Source organism: Bombus terrestris, chromosome 9 (assembly GCF_910591885.1).
Source record: "Bombus terrestris chromosome 9, iyBomTerr1.2, whole genome shotgun sequence".
In the NCBI taxonomy this organism is placed as follows: Eukaryota; Metazoa; Arthropoda; class Insecta; order Hymenoptera; family Apidae; genus Bombus; species Bombus terrestris.
Genome location: NC_063277.1, coordinates 13,488,670 through 13,511,557, shown reverse-complemented (window position 1 = coordinate 13,511,557; position 22,888 = coordinate 13,488,670). Strand labels below are relative to the sequence as shown.

At 42.7% G+C, this 22,888-nt stretch overlaps 1 protein-coding gene across 1 annotated transcript in view; it reads left to right on the top strand.

Moving 5' to 3' along the window:
• Positions 1-22,888, top strand: part of LOC100649027 (neuroligin-4, X-linked) — a 224,768-nt gene that overhangs the window by 186,846 nt on the left and 15,034 nt on the right. Inside the window, exons 3-5 of the mRNA XM_012311993.3 lie at positions 8,132-8,329; positions 18,684-18,799; positions 21,675-21,907. Coding sequence (XP_012167383.1) covers positions 8,132-8,329; positions 18,684-18,799; positions 21,675-21,907 — 547 coding nt within the window. The remainder of the gene's footprint in view (positions 1-8,131; positions 8,330-18,683; positions 18,800-21,674; positions 21,908-22,888) is intronic.

Sequence of the window (22,888 nt, the reverse complement as noted above, 5' to 3'; positions counted from 1 at the left end):
ATACCTATCACAGAGGCGAGCCAATCGTTACCGCTTCGAACGCTCCCTTAATTACGTGCGTGCAGAAGTTGGCAACGGTAAGGTCGTACGAACGTGGATTACAAGACCCGTCTCGCCGATGAGACGGCCGGTAGCCATTAGCATGCGGACTGTGCATCTCAGTCGAATGAGGCAATGAAACTAGCTACTCCTTTCTCGGACTTTGTCTATTGTTTCAATTTGTTTCAGTGCTTGAGCGAGTCGCGTTAAAATTTGTTAATCTTGTTAAATAATCAGGCATAAGCATATTCGATAATAAACATATTCGAAAAACTACGTGTACGAGATCATTTAATTTCGACATTAAAATTTCTTCTTGGGCAAATTCGGAGCTGACAAAAGATTCGATCGCTTGTTTGAGAAATCAAAAAGGAACGTAAACCCAAATTCACATTCCTCGATCATTGAATTCGCAATGATTCGATGTATCTCCCGTAGAGAAACCTTTTAGAAAGAGAGACTAAGGAAAGTGAAAAAAGGGAAGAAAATAAAATCAAAGAGCGCGGTATTTGCTGGCGCGGCCAGGTAGAGAGGATCGAAAGTCAGAGCGGGTTGCCAGGCAACAGTAGCGACCAAATCTAATAGGAAACTCATTATGGCCGTGTCTTCCGTTTCACCAAACTAAATTCTTGACTCTGCCTCCGTTTCCGTGACAGTGGCGGCCACCATCCTCGTCCCTGCGCCGCCAATATAATACTCGCTTCCTCGCGTTATGATAATATATTCCAGTTACGTCAGCACGATTCTTCGACGTCTCTGACAAAGAGCTAGAGAGAGAGAGAGAGAGAGAGAGAGAGAGTCGGACGACGTTGCCGGCCGGAGGCACGTATTCCTACGAGCGAACCAGCAGACGTGGCTCGCGGAGATTAATCGAGATTTCAGTGCGCAGCCAATTGTCGAAGCGAGTTAACTTCCTGTAATTAAGAGTCGAGCTGTAGCCAACGGGATATGACACGAATGGAACGTCTGTGAACTTTTTTCGAGAATTCGAACCGCTTCTTTCCTTAAGAAGAGAGTCTCTTTGTGGGATTTACGAGGACTATCCTCTCTGGAGATTCTCTAATTCGCTTCTGATATGTTTCTTGTGGACCTCTGGGACAAGTAGAGTAAAAATACTTACCCTTGATTTTTGTGAGGTTCTTGGATAAGTATTTACGGTAATCTTTAAATATTTTCCGATTTTCTTCGTTTCTTAAATAACACCTCGCATGTGTTTTCAGATTTATTTAAAGATTAATTGTAAATTAATCGTACACTGTTTATACCTATTATTTTGCAAACTATGTTTTTTAAGACTCTTTAATGGGATTTTTCAGTAACATTTGAGTTTGTCCAAAGAATACAAATTAATGGCGAATTACAAAAAAAAAAAAAAAATATTTTAACCGTGAAAGAAAACAGTTAGAGGACATTTGACCGCTTGAGGCGATGGATTTTCATTCTTGGATCGTAATTTTTTCCGAGGAAACAACGCGCCACAGCTAAATCCGAATTTTTAAGCTCGCCCGCCGTTAATTTCCCACGTAGCTGTAGCAGAGAAGCTTCGCCGTGTCACGAATATTCTTCCACCCTTTTTCTCCCTGCGTTTCCCTGTTGTCCCTTTGTCCTGGTAAAGTGACGAGGAGCGGTACACGTTCTGTGAAACGTGGACGATGTAACGAGGTTCCGTTTCTTGAATTACATCCACCAGCATTTTGCCCATCAGCAGAATTTTATACGTTTAACGTTCACTTCAATTTCTCCTATCAATTTCTCAAATTTCTCATACGCTTTAAATTATTTATGTGATTTTAATTATCGCTGTTTTAAAAATATTATTCGCTTGACGTATTATAAAACGCAGTTCCTCGATCAAGAAACTGTATCGTTTATCTTGCTCGAATGAGTAAAACGATATACGCTAGTTTGTCTAGAAATAATTCTTCTTTTTTATTACCACAAGTCAGGCTTCTGTCGAAAGAATGGAAATGAAAAACGGTGGTCGATTTGATATAGAGGTAGAGTGACGTTAAAAACATGCAGCGTTCCGTTCTACGGGACATTTGTAAAATAAGAAACTTCGCTGGGAAAATATAGCGCCGAAATGAAAGTTTGCATAGTCATGAAGGAAAAATTTATTCGATCGAATGGAATGAAAATAACAAGTGAATAGTTGAATTTCGCTTTGAAAGCTGCACTGCAGCTACGGCAAAATTACGAGCGTAAGATATTACTTAACTTTCGAAGGTTCTTGCATGCGAAATAGTTTCGCACCTTATCGAATCTTAATAAATTCGTTACCAAGGAAATCGAATCAACGTTGCTCGTTGTTAGAAAAATTTCCATTGCTCGCAAGTATATAAATTTTTAGTCGAAGCGAATTTTCACGTACGTATCCGAGAAAAAAGAAGGATCCATCTTCTCACCGCCGAAAGAAATAAAGTCCACTGGAGTCCAATCAAAGGCCAATTAGCGATTGTTGTGGCAAAAGTGCAAAAGTGGAGAAAGATAAAAGGTGGCAAACCAGAGAACGGTGAACCAGTGTAAAAGTGGCGGAGGCGTGAAAAATATCGAAATTTGATTCCATCGTTAGTTCAGCGAAACGGAAGGGTGTCGGTTTCAGGAAGCACTTTCTTCTCGTGGTCACTCTTCCTATTTTCTTTTACTTTTTTTCGCCGTTTTCCTTCGACTGACAAAAATGATGGGGAGGCATTGTGTCGAACGAAAAGTGGCGATGGTTCGGGGGGTTGGTGGGCGAAAGGATGTAGTAGAGGGTGGTGGGTGATATCCAGCCGCGGCTGTGCACGCCCATGTACCGGAAAATTTAAATCAACGAGTAACGTTCAGCAGTTCCATTGTAACGAGAAGAATAGGAGACACGGAAGCTCAGTACGACAGATACGCCGGAGGTTGAATATCAAATGGGATATGACCGGTGGTTTATTTCTATTCCAGTTTCGCACGTTTTCCACCCTCCTCTGTTCTATGCACCCTCGTTTTCGTTGGCTCCCGTCGATCTTTCTCGTTTTTCTAACCACCGTACTCTCTACTTCGTTTTCCCTCGTCAGAAGTCATCGAAAAATCGAACGGAATTCCGTATTCTGGAGACAAGTTTCGAAATCGTCCTTTTATTTCGTCCCATTTTCTCTTTTCTGCGATCTATTTCTTTTCTTTCCTCTTGCACGATTTTACGTGATATGGCTTGCTTGTTTTCAACTATCCATCGTGCTAACAAGCGCAAGCGTTGCAAACACGATTATATCATTAGTGTTTTATGCGTACGAATTGGTCGTGCGAGAGCCCCGTGTCGGAAGCGCAATTTCGAACACTTCGCATCGGCTCGATTACAAACGACCGATCGAATTGCTGCCGGGAATAAAGGAGCTTCCAGTTTTACTCGTTTTTGTATTTTTCACCCCTTCTTTTTTCGAAAGATCCGTTTTATCGTTCGACCCGTGGACAACCAGTGTTTCGCCCAACATTTATCGCGTGGATTGAGTTCGGATGAAACAAACCTTTAAAACGAAATCGTGCGAATGCGCTTCATAATACAGTTGGAAACATCATCGATCAAACGTTATACCAACAGATAGAGGGGGGGAAATGGTGGCGAGAACCCTAGAAAATTGCAGCGCGTTATACCATCCGGTGAAAATTGTGAATCGCGCATGCATATTCAGCGCGCATTGTTTAGAACGTAAGCGTTGCTTTAAATCTCGTTTTCATCGATTTCGAAGCGTGCCGAAATGGAGGGTGATGAGTTCAACGAACCGATGCATACTAATGAACGCGTTCGTCAGAACTTATTAACATCTTCCACCTATAAATGTATTTTCTTTCGTTCCTTAATAGTTTATTAAAAACCTGTGAGTAGCGTAACGTTGCGTATACGTGCTTTCAAACCTGAATAGAAAAGAGGAAAAACGAGGAGACATCGTTTAATTATCGTTACGAACAGCTTTGATAAATTTAGCATGAGAAACACTGGTCGGAATTCTTTGCTCGTAACTCGCAAAACGAGTATCGAGAAGGCATTTCTTTTAGTTTTTATTGGCAATTATGCTTGAGATAAAATTTGCCATAAGAATTGATAAACGAGTCGTTATATAGCGTGTTTGACAACGCTCTCGCATCTTTAGCAGTTACGTTTCTATTAATTGCAACGCGAGCTCTTTATATCCTTGGTATTCATTCTTCACGCTCTTTAAGAGTCACTCGCTTTACATCTACTCGAAAGCTATGAAAAGAGAAACCTCGTTATTTTAATACGAAAGTAGGAGTATTCTTTGAATTCGCCAAGCAACTTCACGTACTGTTCGCGAATTTTCACGGTAACGAATTAAACGCTAAAAAATCTTCCTCGAGATATTCCCAGTTCTCTAATGAATAATTATTAAAACAACGATATGTTAAATACCTCGATTACGTAATTTCTAAGTCCTCGGGTCGCCAAGCTTTCCTCTTTTCATAGCGAATACGTAATCCTATTCCCCTATAAACGGGGCTACTATTTTGCAGGAGTTCGAACGTGGGACAAAAGAATTCACTTGAAGAGGCCGTGCTAGCCCGGTTAATTGTCATGTTCTCGGGTAAATTAATTTATCGGCGATCGTGCAACGAGAAAATTGTCTGTGAATTCAGGTTTGGTCGAAAGAAATTCGTTGCACGTACCTCGCGTACTGTTCTCTCTTTTCCTCGCGATCCCTTCTTCACCTCGGCCACTCCTCATCCTCCAATTCCATTTCTCGAAATTAAATGTAAATTCCTATATTATTCCCGGCAATTTTGCTTAATATCGCGCCAGCAGTCGTGCTTTCGAATTATTCGCCAACTTCATACACGCGGTGGGACGCGACTAAAACCTCTCTTATTATCGGGTCTGCACGGAATTCCTTTCGACTTTTTCCATCAACGGTTAAGTCTACTGTACTTTCAAACAGTTGGAAGCTTAAGTCGGCGAACGCTGGCGGTGCTGATTCCAAACGCAGTGATATTTCTCACGGAAGTGAAACCAATAACTCACACCCTACTTCGAAGAACTGGGTTACTTGGCAAATTACACCGACGGGCCGAGCAAGCCTTATTATTCCTAGGTCAGTCGCAAGTACACGCGCCGGAATGTTGTATCAATGGAATTAGCTGCGAAAGCATTTTCAACAATGTTGCAATGTCAGACAAAGCATAAAGCGATTGCGCGACATCGTTAGAAACTGGAAATACACTCGATATTAATGTGTAGCGCTGCTTCAGCGCTTTCAGAAGGCTGAAATTAATTTTCAACTTTGCTACAAAGCTGGCAAAGTTCGGTGCACGTTTTCCAATATCGTTACAAGGTCGATGGGCAACTCAGAAATAATTTGCACTATTGTTGCCAAGGCCAATTATATGCGTTACCGCATATGTGCGACATCGGACATATCACAATTACATAGATCAGATTTGTTCAGCACAACGTTACATAACAAAGTACCAAAATCGTATCCATTAATTATCAACATTGTTGGATTATTAAAACAGCGTGGTTAACGTACTGATCCTGTTACGTCTGGCGACACTCTACCTAGACCAGGCCACACACCGCGGGAGATGTCCGCACATCCTCACTGCGTACCCTCGATAGTCTTATGGACCTATCATAAATCTAAGGAATTTTCCAGCTAAGGTCCTTCAGACCCAACAAACATCTCTTTACTAAATCGTTTTTTAAAAATTTATTGTTTACTACGGGAAAGTTATTTGTCTCACGTATGATGCTTCCCACCAGCAACTGTCTCTCGGGGGCGGTTAACACCCTTCCTCACCCACCAACCTAGAAAATTAGCCAATTGACGACAAAGTCGTTTCCTCAGTCTCCCAACGAAAACTTATCCTTAACAAATCAACTCTTTTCGTGTCATTAGACCCACCCACTGCAAGCTTTCCTCCGCAGCATCATCTTCACAGAAAGAAGTGTTTATGCATTTTTTGAACCGTCATCATCTAAGCTTACGTCGCATACTACACACTGTAACTTTGGCTATCAATCGAAACTCAATTATACCTTATCAATTTATATCTTTTTTACAAAGCTGTTGGAATAAACATTAATTTATACCTGTTAATTCAGTGTAAACTCAATTGAACCACCCCCTATTATCCTAACAGAAATAAGGGGATCGATCATTTCGTGGTGTCGATTATCTAATCGTAACGGGAATTTACGACTCTCGTTGACGTGCTTTCTCGCGAATGGTCGAATTAAACAGAACCTGATGAACTTTGTGTTCTAATCTTGCTGTCATTTTAACGCCCTATGGGCACGCGTATGTTCGCATATTTCTTCGATAAACCAAGTTCGTCTATGTTCGTGTCTAATCTTTTTATAGTTCTAAGCTGTGTGGAAAAGTTCGAGGAAAGTTGAGAATCGTTTGTCACTTTGTCACCTTATCAGAAACACCTTTTCCTCAAATTCTGCACGATGGATGGGATTTTCCATGGTAGCGTACATTCGCTGGTGTATTAGTTCCTATAGAGGAATCTTCGTGCATGTCCGTGGAATATGGGTCAACGTCATGCTACCGCCTGCTCCTCGGAACCGGTGCCAAACCGATAATTCGGCTAGCTCGTCGACAGTGGAAAAATGTGGATGCCGGGAACAACGGGAGCCGGTCGGGAGGAATTTCCAAGAGAGAAGTCATTTCGTTTATCGTCGCGCAAACGAGCAATTGCCAGAGGGTTGAATAGTTAAGGGTGCGAATCCAGCCGTGTCGTATCGGGTACATTGTTCGACTTTTTGAAAAGGCTAACAGCGTTACGCTCGGTCGCTGTCTTTTTATTTGTTTATTCGCTTACACGTTCGATCAGACAAAAACAAATTTATCCTTCCGTTTGTTCGTTATATTACTTTTTCCCTTCCTCTACTCCTTTCCTTTGTTTTTCTTCTTTTTTCTTTTACTATTATTATTATTTCGCGCATCTTTTCGTTGTCGATCCAATCATTGTAGTCAAATAAGTCCGAGCTTTCCAAGTTAAAGCTTCTTAACTCGGTGGCCGTTGGAAAGTTTAGCTTGAACAGCGAAACTCATTAAACTCTTTATTGCTTCGCTAAGTATTGCAACAGATGTTCAAAGTTATCATTCGGAAGTTTGACTTACTATACGCAGTTGAATTATCGTTACCTGTTCCTCCTTTCCTTTCCGAGACTTGATTCTTTATTCTAAGAATCCTGTTTCCAGTTCCATCGTAATGAACAAAACTCAAGGAGAATTACAAAATATTTGCGAAAACAGTACGACGGTTCCTAGAAGATTAAAGTTTCAATGGACCTCGAGAACGGGTATAAAAAAATTCCAGCCACGTTACTCACACGTCCGTTAATAGTAGCGAGGTGATTTCCAGGCGCAGAACCGAGAATCATGGGATCCAATTAAACGACAATGAGTCCGAAGGGGCGCGTACGCCGATCAAATAATCGAACAATTTATTTCCTGGCCCCAGAATTTGCATATCGGTATCAATCGATGCGAACCATCGAAATAGTATTTACGGATGGCGGGTGCCGACCGGAAAAGCCGCGATTGCTCGGTCAAAAGTGTCTTTCGCGCGCGCCAAGTGGCTTCGTTTCCTTTGAAGAGCGGAGCCATGCTCGTTTCTTACTCTTGTTCCATCCGCTTTTCAACCGGAAACGAGCTCCCATATTCGTTTACACCCGTTTACGTGCAGAGACACGGGCTGTCCTAAATTCGGGTCGTAGTCTGGGTCAAGAACAGTCGCTTCGAACCGATTTCGCGTTTTATCTCTCGTTCTTACGATTCTCCATCTTGGAAGCTGTTGAAAGTCCATTTTCTCGTCTATCACGATTGTCAAGAACGCGCAGCTTTAAGATCTAAAGCAAAGAAATTCGAAGAATTTCTTCCCAGTATTAATGGACTTCAATTATTGTATTTAGCGGAGCAAAGAAAATTTACTGTATATCTGCGATGGAAAAACGAACTCGCGCGCTATCGTTAAATTTATCGATTCGAATTATCCCTGATTAGGAAGGAGTCTCGATAATTTAACCGTAGTTTAGCAGCAGTCCGCGTAACATCGAAACGCGGGCAAACGAGCATAACCAGGCTTGTTTTCATTACAGGCTTTCTAAACGCCAACACGGATTCGCACTTACGCTCGCCAGCGAATTACGGCTTGATGGATCAGATCGCTGCGTTGCACTGGGTGCAAGAGAACATCGGCTACTTTGGTGGTGATCCTAGGAACGTGACATTGGTCGGCCACGGTACCGGGGCTGCTTGCGTCAATTTCCTAATGACCAGTCATGCAGTGCCAGACGGTGAGTAGTTTTCTATTTTTCTTCTCTAAAGTATTTCGTTATGTCTGTCGTGATTGCGTTGGTTTATGAAAATCCAATTGTTTTACGCTTTTAACGTAATTTCACGGAATATATCGTTCAATTTTTTTTTTTTTTTTTCATTTTCTTATAAATCAGAATATTCGAAGCCTGCGTCTGGGAGAAAACATCCAAGCACCCTTCGATCTTCGACCGTAAAAAGACGAGAACGTGTTTGGCGAACATTTCAGTGGCTACGATCGAAAGCAAGGGAGGTTTATTTGAATATTAAAAGCACGTACGCTGATACATGGTGGTACATGGTGGTAGGGCGGGAGGGAGGAAGATCAAACGAGTTTTTTTCGACCAGTCAGAGGAATCGCGTCACTTTAATCGAATCACAGGTAATTCACCCCTCTTGGAGCGTGTAAGGGGTAGCACGGCGTATATTTTATTTCTGTCGTGCGCCGGCCCTTGGAATAATTAACGTTGGATCACGCTAACCCTTTTAACAGGCACGTTTAGAAATAACTGATGGAATATTCAAGATTAAAGCGTTAGATGTAAACGAGGGGTGAACGGGCCTCGAACCTGGCTGAACCCATAAAAAAACAGCCGCTGGCTTCCGGCGCACTTCGTTTCGGACGACAACCCTCCTTGCTGTTGTTAGTCTTGCTTGAATACGTCGATAAAGAGCTTCCCTTTCGACTTGTCCGATACTTTGTCGCGGGAACATCGCTTTAGAGATCGTTCTCACCTTTTTTATCGTCTCGTCTGTGGAAAGAAACCCTTCTTGACGGAGCAAAGGATATTCGCTGTAAAATGTTTGCGACCGTGTCACCCCCAAATTATCCACCGTGGCGCTTAACACGTTTGACTGCCACGCGTGTTTTCAAAGAAATCTCAGTCGGGCCACGCGTACAGCAGTACCAAGCGTTCTCTGCTAGGTGCTCCCATCGATAGTTTAGTAATACGAGTCGCTCGTGTGGTGGTCTCAAGAATGATCTTTCGTTTCGTTTGTTCGCAACATTAAAATCATTAGCTGTTATTGAATATAATGAGGAAAGTGTGGTATAAATTATTAGTATGTTATAAATTAATGTGTTATAAATTAATTATTAAAAATGGTTTTTTATGCCACCACAATTCGAAAAGGAATCAAATGGTACAGAAAACTTGGCATTCGACTCCTTCTGCGAATTTCTGTTGTAAACGCTTTGACGGTTTACAAAATTGCAACAAGGAAGAATATAAATATTAGAATATTTAGACAATTATTAGTTGCAAAATTATTAGGGTTGTTTAAAAATATAAAAAATCCTTGTCTTCGACGGAGTCAGCATAATATCGCCGTTTGGAAAAATGATTCCGGAAGAAGCATGCAAACTATGTTATGCAAATAAAAGACGTCGAATGGACCGAACAAAGGCACAAAAGAATTTCAAGAAAACAACAACTTATTGTCCAAATTGTCCCGACCAACCTCAGTTATGTATAGAACGCTTTAAAGTTTTACATTCTAAATAATCTTTTAATAAACCATTTTCGTATTAATTTTATATAAGCGACAATATAATAAGCGACACCCGAATATGGGTTACGTGGTCTGATCAGAAACTTTGCTGACACCCGAATACGGGTGTCGTGGCAATCAACGTGTTAAAACAGTCAGACTTTCCACGTACGCCTATCTACGAGCGAATAAATTTCTTTGAAACTCGACGCGACCGTATCGACCAAAGAAATTAATAACTAAAACCTGACGAAAATCATTTCTCAGGTCTTTCGTTGATTAGGGTCGCGTGAGCGGAAACTGGTCGGGGTTGTTTCAACGTATGGAAGACAAATCGATCCTTCAAGGACGGAGGAAAACAACGAAGTAATCTAACCGGATCCACCTTATCGTTAACTCAACCGGACGATAATTCACTACAGCTGGGAACTGTCAATGGAGATTAGGCCAGCTGATTCTACCCCTAATTGATCACGTCTGGTAAACCACCAGCCCTCCCCTGCTTTCCGGCGACTTCCCCTGTATATGCTCCGGATTAACTTTAATATGCGCATATGGACATGATTGGACCGGCTGCTAGGGAAAATTGGATGGCAAGTTACAATCAATAAGGCGTGATATTCTGGAACTTGGAGTTCTGGTCGTACCCTGTTACGGAAATTCTCCGACCAATATTCCACTTTTTCTTTAACGCCGACTTAACGTTAACGTTTTCTAATTTTGACAAAAATTACTTCGAATTATTTCGAATCACGAAAAAAGTAATAATTCGAGAAGAGAACCATCGAACCGAAAATTACTCGGATTATCTTAGCATCGTCCTTGGCGTCAGCTAAAAAACCCGACGAATATTCTGTAAAATATCTCGAACTTTTACTCTTTTGCCACCTGATCTCGATGCAGGATCCCTTCAAATCTTGCTCGAGGCCGATCAACGGGATTTACTTAGCAACCCCTCGATTTCATTCCGTCACGGTAATCCTACTGGGACTCGCGTGGCGAAAAAGAGGACGGTAACACTAACAGCAACCAGGTTTATTGCGGCCGGCGTGACGTGCCGCGGGGAAAAGTCGCACGTTCGTCGTCGAGCAGAGCAACGCGCGTCGAGAGGCATTACGAGCGAAAGGCTCGTTTAATGAGTCTACGACCAGCAAATGCCACGCAACGCCGCCATTTGTGACGTAAAATGCGCCGTGCAATTTGCGCTGATGGCATCAGCACCGCCGGCCCGAACGATGAATGACGGCAATTCTGTACAGGAGGATCGCTTTAATGGAAAAAGCGGGCCTCGATTCGCACCACGCTATATTTCCCCTCTTTCTTCCCTTCTTTTCGCTGGGCAAATTTTTCTACGCTCTGATTACAAAATCCCATGGACATCGCTTCGCTCTAATAAAAATTTGTTTGCATTACCATCCACTGGAAAATTGTTTGCCAAGTGCGGCTTTTAAAAAGCAGATATTTGTCGATAGATTAGAGAATCGATAATGGGAATTTTACATGGGACGTAGAAAGAACTCGTTTTACTACGGTTGAAAAAAAATTGTGTGCAAAGTACAGTTGGATTATGAGTTACTGATAAACAAAGCCGGTAAAATTGATTGGTTTAATTAATTGAAAGAGCAGGCTAGCCTACGTATCGTGGAAAGTTATGCATTTCTTTTTTAATTATCCAGACTCAAAGTAGACTGCGTGCTCGACGAATCTCGCCGCTTATCAGAGCGTGGTTTTTATACCGTTCTCTGTGATTTATACGCGGCCACAACGAGAACTCGCGTAATCTTAACGTGCCGCCTGTCACAGGAGTACAACGCTCCGAGTACTAGTTCAAAAGAATTCTCGCGCGATTTCATTACTACAATCGATTTACATTAATTTTGCATCGTTCAAACGTAATTTATAAATATATATGAGAAGCGATCTACCCGAACGTCATATCTAAATTCTCGCATTGCATTTTTCAAGACATAAAAAAAATGTAGAAAATGCATAATTCTGAACTTATGTTTTCATGAAAATATAGTAATCAGCCAGTTTGATCGCTTTGATAGCGTCGGGTAATTAATTATCTCGAGCATCAACACGGTGAAACTCATTGCGAAGTGTGCCAGCATCTGAATTCAGTTAAGTTCGCTCTCGCTCGACGAAGCTTAGAATTTCTAAAAAAAAGAAAAATCTCGCTTGCGATGCTGACAAAAGTATGCAAGGAACTTGGTCGCAATTACTAAAACGCCAGGAGAGAAACATTAGTATTATCCCGGTCGATCGATTCGAAATCGAACCGCTAGCTCCTCTAACCGGTCCTTCTCTGATGGTGTCTAATCCGTAGAGTTTAATCTACGCAAGCAACCGGCTCCGAATGGATAATGTCCGTGGTTAGGAACTCTCTATCAGGTGGCAGGCCAAACAGAATCGCTATCAGCTACGATCCACCAAAGAGGAGATCACACCCTAGTCGACCTCGTTCGTCCACTCTACATAAATACTCGTCCTTGTCTGGGAATCTGCCAGTGTATTTGGTCACCGGTTTCGAACCGTGCAATCGTCGATTGAAAGATCGCTGGAGGATTCGTTGTTCAAGACTTGTTAATCGTTTGAGATTTTCCTGTCCGAGTAGAACGTTATTTCGATTGCCGGCGCTCGATGAAAGTAATCGAGAGCTAGAAATTTTACCGATGATGCAGGAACTGTAAATCAAGAGCCATTTTTCAAGAGAGACCAATAACCTTCGTGGTGGTTCCGAGTCTGTGGAATGTATGGTATCAGCGAAGTTGCACGGATGTTGGTCCAATTAATTTTGGTGGTAATCGCGGAGGTAGAAATATCGCTCGGTATTGTTGGATATTGTAGTTCGGTTGTGTATTACGTGTTCGAAGCAAACGAGTCGTAGCTACTGAAAATAGAGATGAAAAATGGTCGATCTCGATGGAATTCTTCTAACTATTTTCTGCCTTGCCGTTTTTATCGTTGCGTCTTTTGTTTCTTCTGCGAACAGAGAAATCCTTCAACTCGGTGATTCGTTATTCGCCACGCATGCAACCAGGCAATTGGCAAATTAGAATATACGTTGATGCTGGGCAAAATTCGACACCACAAATCATCCATTAAGTCACAGCTCGCTGATTAATCCTTTGGGCTCCATTCGTCTTACTAATAAACTGCCGGCTATGCTGTCTCAGTTTGAATCCACAGGTACAGCACAAGGCGTTCCACGTAGCCGTGGAACGTTGTCTGCGTATTCCTTCAAGCTTGATAAATTGCCATCCGCAATCTTCTGACCAATTGAAATTCGTAAGCGCGTCTTTTCAAAACCAACCGAACGACCTATTAATTCAAATTTTTGATCTCTGCGCGTTCGTTATGCTTTGGCGCATCTACGCTTATTCGCCCGATGGGTGTCGACCGTCCGTTCTTTGATAACACGAAGTTACCATCATTGGGTGATTTTCGAGTTCTCGTCAAGAACGAAAATACAGTCGCTGTCGAAGCGTTGGAAGAAAAGAATCGCGAGTAAAGGCGTGGATCAAATCGCTTCCCTAACGAGGTCGTTTCGCGTTGTGCCCGTTTCTGACCGTAAGAGGAATCCCTCGCGTCGCCGACGACGAAACGATTTCTTCCTTGGTCGAGTGCCGGCTCGAGAGCAGAGCACTGGCATGGCCAATGAGCGTATTCAATAAAACATGAGAGCTACGAAATCGATGTTATCGGCCCAGTTTCGCTTCTCTCGATTAACCCTTAGCCTGGGGGATCGCTTGAGATGTTGCGCGCGCTAATCACGACTCTTCCGCCGGCTGATATCGATATTTTTCCAATCTGCGATTGCGTTTTCATCTGGACTGTATAATTGGAAAAAATCTGAACGCTTCGATGCGGATGTGAAAAATCTATAGATTGAAAGATTTTAATTAGAACACGCAGCGATAGATGATTTTTCTTTTTATCAGTAATCCGCGCATAAGGAAACTGAGAAAACGTTGAGCAGCCTCACATTGATTAATTGCGATATCCGAGTTTCTCCGCTCTTTTCGTTTGATACCGTCAACGCAACAAAACTCGATCATATTTTTACTCGGCTGAGAAAATCAATACACGCCTACGAAGTCGTCTCTGTGCTGTTCATCCGCCTGTTAGCTTTAACTTAGCGAAAGGCTTCGAATACGAAAACAGAGAACGTTCCAAAAGCTTCAGCTATCTGTATTTAGTAAAAGTAAAATAGAAACGTATGAGAAGAAGAAGGAATATGAAACGCGAGATAACACCAAGTTAACGTGACGGATAGACAACGATCGTTGGGAAAAGTTCGTGTCGCGAGGCCTGCCGCCACTTTCGAACCGGAAAAGACGAGAGAACGGAAGATGCGGCGGAAAAGACAGATCGATATTGCTGTTCGGCTACCCATTACTGTGCTGCGAAATGACGTACAGCTGGTAGCGCAGCAACGGACGCACGTGTATCTATGCACGCGTGCAACGCAGCCTGTGCATTTATTACCAGCAATCTGGTAACTCGAGGTCTTGGAAGGTACCGCTAATGAATCTGTGTCGGGCAACCGGTATCGAAGCCATCGATTCTTGAATTTCGAATTTCTCAAAATTGCTCAAGATTGCTCAATTGCAAAAGGACTGAAAGCGTAGTTTGATCTCTCTAGGGACGAATTTATAACAACTGGAATAAGATAATTTCTTATTTCCCGATCGTGATACATCGGTAAATGTTATACGCGATAAGCGACGTAACGGGAAACGTGATGAAAAGTCTAAGGTTGTTCTCAGACGATCAATGATACTGTCAATATTCCAAAGCTCTCAACGAAAATGTAGTTTGTCAATAGATATCGATAATATTGTATGGACGATACGTATCGATCCTTTTAGTTGAGAATCTTGAAATATCGACGATACATATCGATGGTCTGAGACTATCTTAGAAAAAGTAACGTTGACATACAGTTATGGTTATTAAATTGCATCTTTCGAAGTCATGCTTGAATTAAATAAAAAAGCTGCACATCCACGTACGCGTAATACGTTAGTATTTCTGAAGTGGTAAACTTTTCTCAACGAAAGAACGTTTCGTTATTCTTGATACCAAAATAAAGATAAGCAGCTTAAGGATGCTTCGTATTCGGATACTTTTTATTCATGCAGACCGATTTGCCATTTTTTTACAAGTATAATAACTTACCGTCGTTAGCTGACACGGGTCCCACGGCGCTGTTTACGCTTTGCATATTTTGCTCCGTGACCAATAGATCCCCGGTGTCGTTACCAGAAACGGTATCCTATCAATTAATTCAACAACGCCTCGCAATTACTTCATCCATGGAAACGTATTTAGAAACGTCTCTCGTTCCCCTGGAGAATTTGAAAAAATTCTGAATTCTCAAAAAAAAAAAAAAAAAAAAGAAGAAAAGTGTCGCCCGATCTTGACTCCGTGTTACATCGTCGTTCCGCTCACAGAAAATAAAGTGGCTATCGAGGATCCCTGCGGTGGCCGTGAATCACGGTTCGATTAATAGATACGCAAAGGCAGGAAATGCAACTGGAAAATGCATTTTTCCGGTGCGATGGACGAAAATGAAATCGGGCAAAACGAAGGCTCCCGCGATACTTACTCGTTCCCTGTCGGCTTCATAGCGAAGGAAACGAAATCGATGAAAACTGCGATCGCCGGGCAGAAACGACTTCCCTAGGAGGTTTCAATACTTTTACAGCGAAGAAGAAGAAGAAAAGAAGAAAGGTAAGGTGAAATACGAACGGGGAACGGTTAATGCGGCGAGAGACCGCGAATATTCACGCTGAAGATTGTATTTATAATCGCGAGAAAAGAGGAAAAACTTGTTCAAGTGGTCGGTTAATTTAAATATCGACCGCATAAACATTCGTACGAGAGAAGAGGACGGTAAGCCGCTTGCAAGTTATGAATATTACCAGCGAACGTAAGCTTCTACTGTCCGACCCCGCGCTGCCCTCTTCTCTGTGCCTCCTCTACCTCCTTGATCCTCTTCTTGATTCCCTCGTAAACTCGACTGGAAAGACATAGTCATCTTCTGCGAAGCACGACGATGCTGACAACTGCCGTGGATGATAAGTTAATAAGCTTTGCCGGAAGCGAACACCAAGCGTGACGTTCAGAAGGAAAAATCGCTGAGGAAAAAACAGCGCGGTGATATTTGGTAATATCTCAAATATATTTGCCATGCGATGCATTCGAGCGAGAATCATTCGAAATTTATAGCTTTCGGAACAGCCATAAGTAGAATGAGTAGAATGAGATCGTAGTCATACGTCGGTTCGTAGCATTTATATTTCACTCGCAGAAACTCCGGACTTCGCGTTGTTTCGTTCTTTGACCGAAATAACGTTACGATAAAAATAGATTGACGAGTGTTCATAGAGAAACGTTGAGAGTAACTGGAAAAATTGAACGCGAAATTTGCAATCACGGTATTATTTCTACGAGTTCAACGCTTTTCACTCGTATCCAGGGACAACGTTCCGAAGAAAAGAGTGTAATTTGAAGTATGCGTGGTAATAGTACGCATTACGGCAAGTCTCGCATTTTTCTGACTTGTGTAGGTTATCAAGATAATGTACGTCAGAGAAATTGCTTATGAAATATCGCAGCAGCCTTTTCTCTATATCCGTGCCCTATGCATCCTACGAATACGAGTAAAACGATGCATCAATTTATATGCGGAACTTAACGTTAATGGTATTGCGATAGAAATGGCACGAAATATTCGGAAAGAACGCGGTAAGAGCATTTCCACGACTTTCGCCAAACTGAAATGATTCGGACATCGTGACTCCTTTCCATACTCCTTAGCGTAAATTCTAAACAAAGATTCATCGAAATGGCATCTAACTCTCTCCGAGTAAATATTAAAATTATGAAATGCAAATAGCTTTAAGATCGTAAGCTTCGATCTTCTAGTCTCAATAACGTTTCGGCTCAGTCTACGGTGCAAGTATAATAGTATAAGTGAGCCGTTGGCTGAGACATGCTTCGTTTATTATCCGAGCTGAGAGCAAGTTTTAAAGTGACAAACTCATGGTTGAACAATTCGAGAGACGTACCTCTCAGTGTGTAATATACTTTAAACCGACGGATGTTGAGCTACTCCATCTTACTTGCTGTCCAACGCGGAATGTGCATGTTAATGGGCGAGTTGACAGATTAATTTTCCCGTGAGTGGATACCGTGCAATCATGCTGCGTAATAACACTCTAACGAGTGTTTTTGCAACGGGGCCTATGATCATGCGTTTACATAAAAACTGTTAAAGTTATTTTCTTTTTTTTTGCAAAATTAAACGTACGGATTGCGAAAGAGATCGCTGTCAAATTTGCGGATGATCATTTCTTCTCCATCGGTGATTCTATGTAAACATGGAAATTTGAGGCTACAAATTAACAGCGATAACGAGTCATTTATGTAGATGCATCTATGTATGTCGTACTTATAACTGGCTGACTTGGACAGCACTGTATACAGAAACGCACTTAGTTGGAGAAACCGTCAGTCAGCGATTGTCTCGTCTGAGTGACACATACGGAGACAGTCAAGGGATAGACCGTTTGAATCGGCTGAAACACGAACATCGGTGCTAGTTGTAGCTAATGGATCAACGCACTTGAGGAGATGATAAGTGTCGTATTCGTGCAAGATTCTCGAACGCGTATCGACAGCCTTCATCGTTATAGAGTCATTCACGTGGACGTACGTCACCGACGATGACATCCCGATCATTGCTCGGTTCATCGATACGATTGACGAAACCAATTTGTTACGTATCTCCGACTACCTACGCTTTTCCCTTTTCTTCGCTCGCTGGTCGTTGTAAAATCTATTTCTCAGCCGTGGACGAAACACAGAGATCGAAAGGACGACAGAAAACCGCAGGCGTCGCGAATTCATCAGAGTATCCAGCGACAAAATCTCCGAGGTCGAATCCTTTGCTCCCCGATACGAAGATTAACGACTCCCAAGTTTCCGATTAAACTCAGCCAGCTGATTACGAGGGAGAAGCAGCTTTTGTCTACCGAGTAGCGAAACAACGTTATCTCGATTCTCTAACGAAGCCAGCCGAAACCGCGATAACCGGTTGCTTGAAAACATGTATCGAGTCCACGCGAAACCCTGCTGCTTCTCTCGAAACGTAGCATCGTTGGATCTATCCCGAGATAATGATGTACCTTGGCGAACTGTCGCGATAATGTTACTCGGCGAACACCGCCTTACCGATACGAAGATTAACGACGGTTAAGATTTAAGTAACTTCCATGAGAAATCCTGTTTTATGGATATCAAGGTCGATAAAATCATATCGCGTTCGCGAAACGCGATATTACAGTACACATCGTATTTCCCTTAGATCCACGTTCGCAGAGAGTCGAAATGAGATTTCGAAATTTCTCCAATTCAATTTTATTTCGTCGATGATTTATGATAGCGGAAAGGCAGGAAACCGACGAAGCTGTTTGGCAAGCAAAGATCCGCGAGGCTAAGGGTTTTCTCGCCCAGCCATTTAGGATCATATTTTTAAACTGCTACACGTGCTGCTTTCATGCCAAGCGACCAGATCAATTCACGGCAATGCAAGGATGAAGTCTACGTTGGCTAAATCGCTCCATCTTTTTCGCGATAATAGCTTAATGAAAAAAAATCGCTACTTTTAAAGACTTATCCGTACGTTAATTTTTGTTACATTAATTTTAATCGCGTTCAAAGCGTTTCTTGTTTCGATGGTCCGACGGAAAGGATCGAAATTACGGACTGGCAATAGTAGTTGTACGTACGCAAGATGGATAACCATCGGTCATTACTTTTTAATTGTTGCAGGCTTGCTGTTTCATCGCAGCGTTCTAATGTCTGGTAGCGCGCTTTCACCATGGGCGCTGGTGAGAGGAGCTGCAAATTACGCTCTGCAAGTTGCCAAACATCTAAATTGCTCGTGGGTGAGTATTGCTCGGAGTGCATTACATTAAGGTCTCCGGTTCGGCGACAACTCCGAAGCAAATAAACCGCCGTCAGACATTCCCCGCGAGGGAACAATTCTCGCTCTCCTTCCCTCCTACTCTTCCTCAATACTTTCGTACATACGATACCGACAACCGTATTAGTTTTCATGTTGCAAGAAATTCTTCGCTATCTAAAACGTAGTCCACCCGATTAAAAATTATGTTTGAAACAGGAAGGAAGAGAACTTTTAACTTAAAAATCAGCCAGGGAAGCCTATACTGAAGCGTGTACGAGGGTAGAACCGCATATCATGCTTATACTTCAGAGCATTTGGCATAAGGAAGAAAATGTCGTAAAAAAAAGGAGGATCGGAAAATATCGCATGTACTAATGGCGATTAGAACGACGCGTAAAAGGGAGCGAGGGAACAATGTAAAAAATGAGAATCGAAAAGAAAAGCGAGATGCGATGACGATACAGATACACGAAGAATAACACACACGTTGCCGGAAAATACTGAACCGGACGTCGGACATTATTTTCGATCGCGTATCGCCGGTGGTTTAATTGTATTGGACGGTAGGGGATATTTTCGTATCGCGATGCGTTGGCTACGTTAAAACGCGAAACGCGCTGCAACTCCCGATGGGGTTGTTGCACGATGTCCGCCGCACATATTAGCTTAATTGAAACGCATCGTTAATATAATTGCTAGTGCGTAACTAACGGATGTAAAAACATCGCGTTCTTGCCGGTTTCGTTTGATACTTTAATTTATGTACGACCGTGTTACGTTTCCGCGTTATGCTTCCGTGTCGCGATAATATCCACTCGAGCCGCATTTCCGAAATGGAACTAAAGTTGCTAAACTAAAGTAAAGGCTTCACGAAAACTTGTTAAACGAAGAATAGTTCGCAAAACGTTTACCGAAACTGGGCATCGATTTTTTAGCTTGTCAAATGATCCATGAAACTCCGTTTATTTGAAATTCATCCATTGAAATTGAACGAGGCTGAAATTTTAGTGACTGAACTGAACTATTGCTTTATTTCGCTAAATCTCCATTGTATACGAACTGTTTATCCCTGGGGATTCTGTCAAACGGAATGCCGTAATGGTTTAATCGGAGCGTTTAGAAAGTTCCCTATGAATATAAATACATATGGCAAATACCGTCATATCCAATGCACAAAGTGTCTGGCTATGCACCATCCCTTTTCACTTAGACCGTATTCTATCCACTGCCACGATTCCAAGTTTGCGAATGGAATAATCAAACGCTGATCTTTGCTACCCTCTGCAACAATTGCAACGAATAGAAATGCAGCTGTAGAGGAATATACATGGTAGGAGAAAGAATCTCGATTTCATCGTGGAACGTCGAGAGGCAATACCAAATGCGCCACGGCTACTCGTAGCCACTTCTCTATTCCCCGGCGAAACACGTTCTAGATAGGCTAAACAGATCCTCGATTTGCAGCCGATTGAAAATAACGATTAAACGCGAAATCGGGGTAAGAGCGTCCCAATTGTTTCCCGAACCAACTCCTCTTCCTCTACAGCCGCTATTTCCCGTTGTTCCCGTCGAGTGGTGAAAATAAAAACAAAAAAAGAAAAAAAAATAGGGACAGACCGAACGAAATGGAAAACGATACGGGATTATGTTATGCGAGCCGATAGCCGCGGTCCAGTCAGAATTGATTGAATTTGTTGCGGGCGAAAAATGACGAAATTAATTTCGTATCGGATTTGGAGAGCCTGCGGGCTGCAGTTCGATTAGAAATATAGCGAGCGGCGATCATCGGCGTTTCGTTGTGCACTCGAATTCGGATCGATTCTCGCGATTTTTAATGCGAGAGACGCTTCGCGGATGAAGCCACGAATATCTCGAATGAGATTGAACGTTATCGTCGAATCGAAGATAAGTGGCTTCGCCACTTTACGTAGAAACGTATCAATTCCGAAGATCGAAATGTCGATCAAAAATTTATCCTTGGCGAAAATTTACTTGGAAAATTATAACGCTAAATCTGATGAAATCCTGTTCGATCTTTTACGTCGGTTGGCCGAGATCGAACGTACACGAGAAAGAGGTAGAACCTATCGGTCTAATTTTACGGTTTAGCTGCGCGAGAATCTGTGCTAGGGCTGCAGGCGAGAGGAAACCAATCACGGAGCGAGAAACCAGGCCGCGATGTGCTTCAACCCCCAAAAATTCCCCGGCGAAATTGTCAAACCTTCCGTCTCCTCCTGCCGTCCACCCTCGTGCTCCGTTCGTTCGAAAATTGGAAACTCCTCCGCGAAGTCGACGCTTCCGACCAGCACTCCAACATATTAAGGCGTCGATTAAATTCGTTAAACCAACGAATCGATGCTCTCGCGCAAGATCGACGAACCTGCAGGGGGTGCAATTTGTTCATCCCCCCAAATTTCCTCGACACAGCAGCTCGGTCGACGTTCGATTGTGGCTAGCCTACGTCTGTCGAGAGCAGGATTTCCAAAGGCGATTACAGGGCCGGTCACTAAAGCAATTCATTTGCGTGCGACCAAATTAAAGCGAATCGGTGCATCGTCATTGCGTTCCGCTCAGTGGAACTCGCGTTTACCAATCGCCGATTCACCTCTTCTCGAGGTACCGCAACATCGATCTGATCTTTGTGACAATGTTACCTATTGTTTAACGTAATTATCGCTTCCTTTTTCTTGTTTTGTTTTTGCTTTTTTTCGTTGGTTACATATTTTCTCGCGAGCCTACCTATTCTTTACGACTTGTCTTCGTCACCGCACGTGTAGCACCTATAAACGAGATTCCTCGTAGTCATCGCACGAGTATAAGTATTTTCCCTATTAAAAATTTGCTTGTTTGTTCAGGCCGCAGGTGATCCGCAGGCATTGCTGAAATGCCTGAGAGAGGTGCCGCTGAACGCGCTGGTTTCGGTCCCCGTAAAAGGGTTGGAATTCGCGCCTGCTTTCGGACCCAGCATAGACGGCGTGGTGATCGATCCAGGCGATCCTGACGATCAGGATTTCACTCTACAAGTGGACACGATCAATACGTTGAACAACATCTTGATGCGGAAGGACGTCGTATCGAAACTCTCAAGGTACTTCCGGCTTCGGTCCTTCTTCATTTCCTCCTATTTTCCCTCGCGTTTTCCTCCATTTCGTCCTGTATATTCGAATATCCTAGAATTTTATCCAATTTTCCGTTGCAAACGGCTGAATATTAATCGCGAAGAACAAGAAAATTGTCGAAGAAATAAAAACTCGGCGATGGTAAATATTCTAGAAATGATAAGGTGTTTCATAGCTTTACGGTGAATTTCGTTTGCAATTGTCCGGTAAACACGCGAAAATCTTCTTCAGGCATTTCACTACGATTTCTCGATCTACCCCGAAATTCATGGAGCGTACGCCTGTTTGGTTTCATCGTGAATTTCAACTTATCCCGCATAATCGTGGATACGTCCATGGTATATAACATGTTGCAGGTAGGATTGGAACAAAACAGCGGTCTCGTTACGTGGCTAAACGGAGCATGCTAACTAACCGGGAAGATCCACAGGAAAAAGCGGCGACTCTCTCTTATTCGGCACGTGAAATGTGGCCAACAAGTACGACTCGTCTTTCCAGACTCTCCTATTTTCCCTCCCCTGTATTCCCCGTTCTTGCTCGCACGTGCTTCACTTTCCTCCTTCCCTTTTTCCGTCCCACTCGTTTTATCTTGCGACGTTTCACTGTCTTGTCAAATCTTTTGCCGCTTTTTATCTTCCCTCTTTCCCTTGATCACTCTCTCGCCGACACCGTGCTCTTCCTTTTTCCTTTTACCTCGAACCTTCTACCTTCCCTGTTTTGCCGTCACTAGCCTGTTCTTTATTCGATTCTTCCCCGAGATATTACAACTCCAACGACACTGCGTTTTTGATTTCGTTAATTGCATCGTCATTCGTCCTAGCAGACACTTGTTATTAGTTTGAATCAAAAGACGACAATTCGAGCCTCCTTTTCACTTTCCTTCCTCTTTCCTTCCCTCTTTTATCGCTTTATCATTCCTCTACCCTTTTGTGCTTGACCGCCGTCCATTT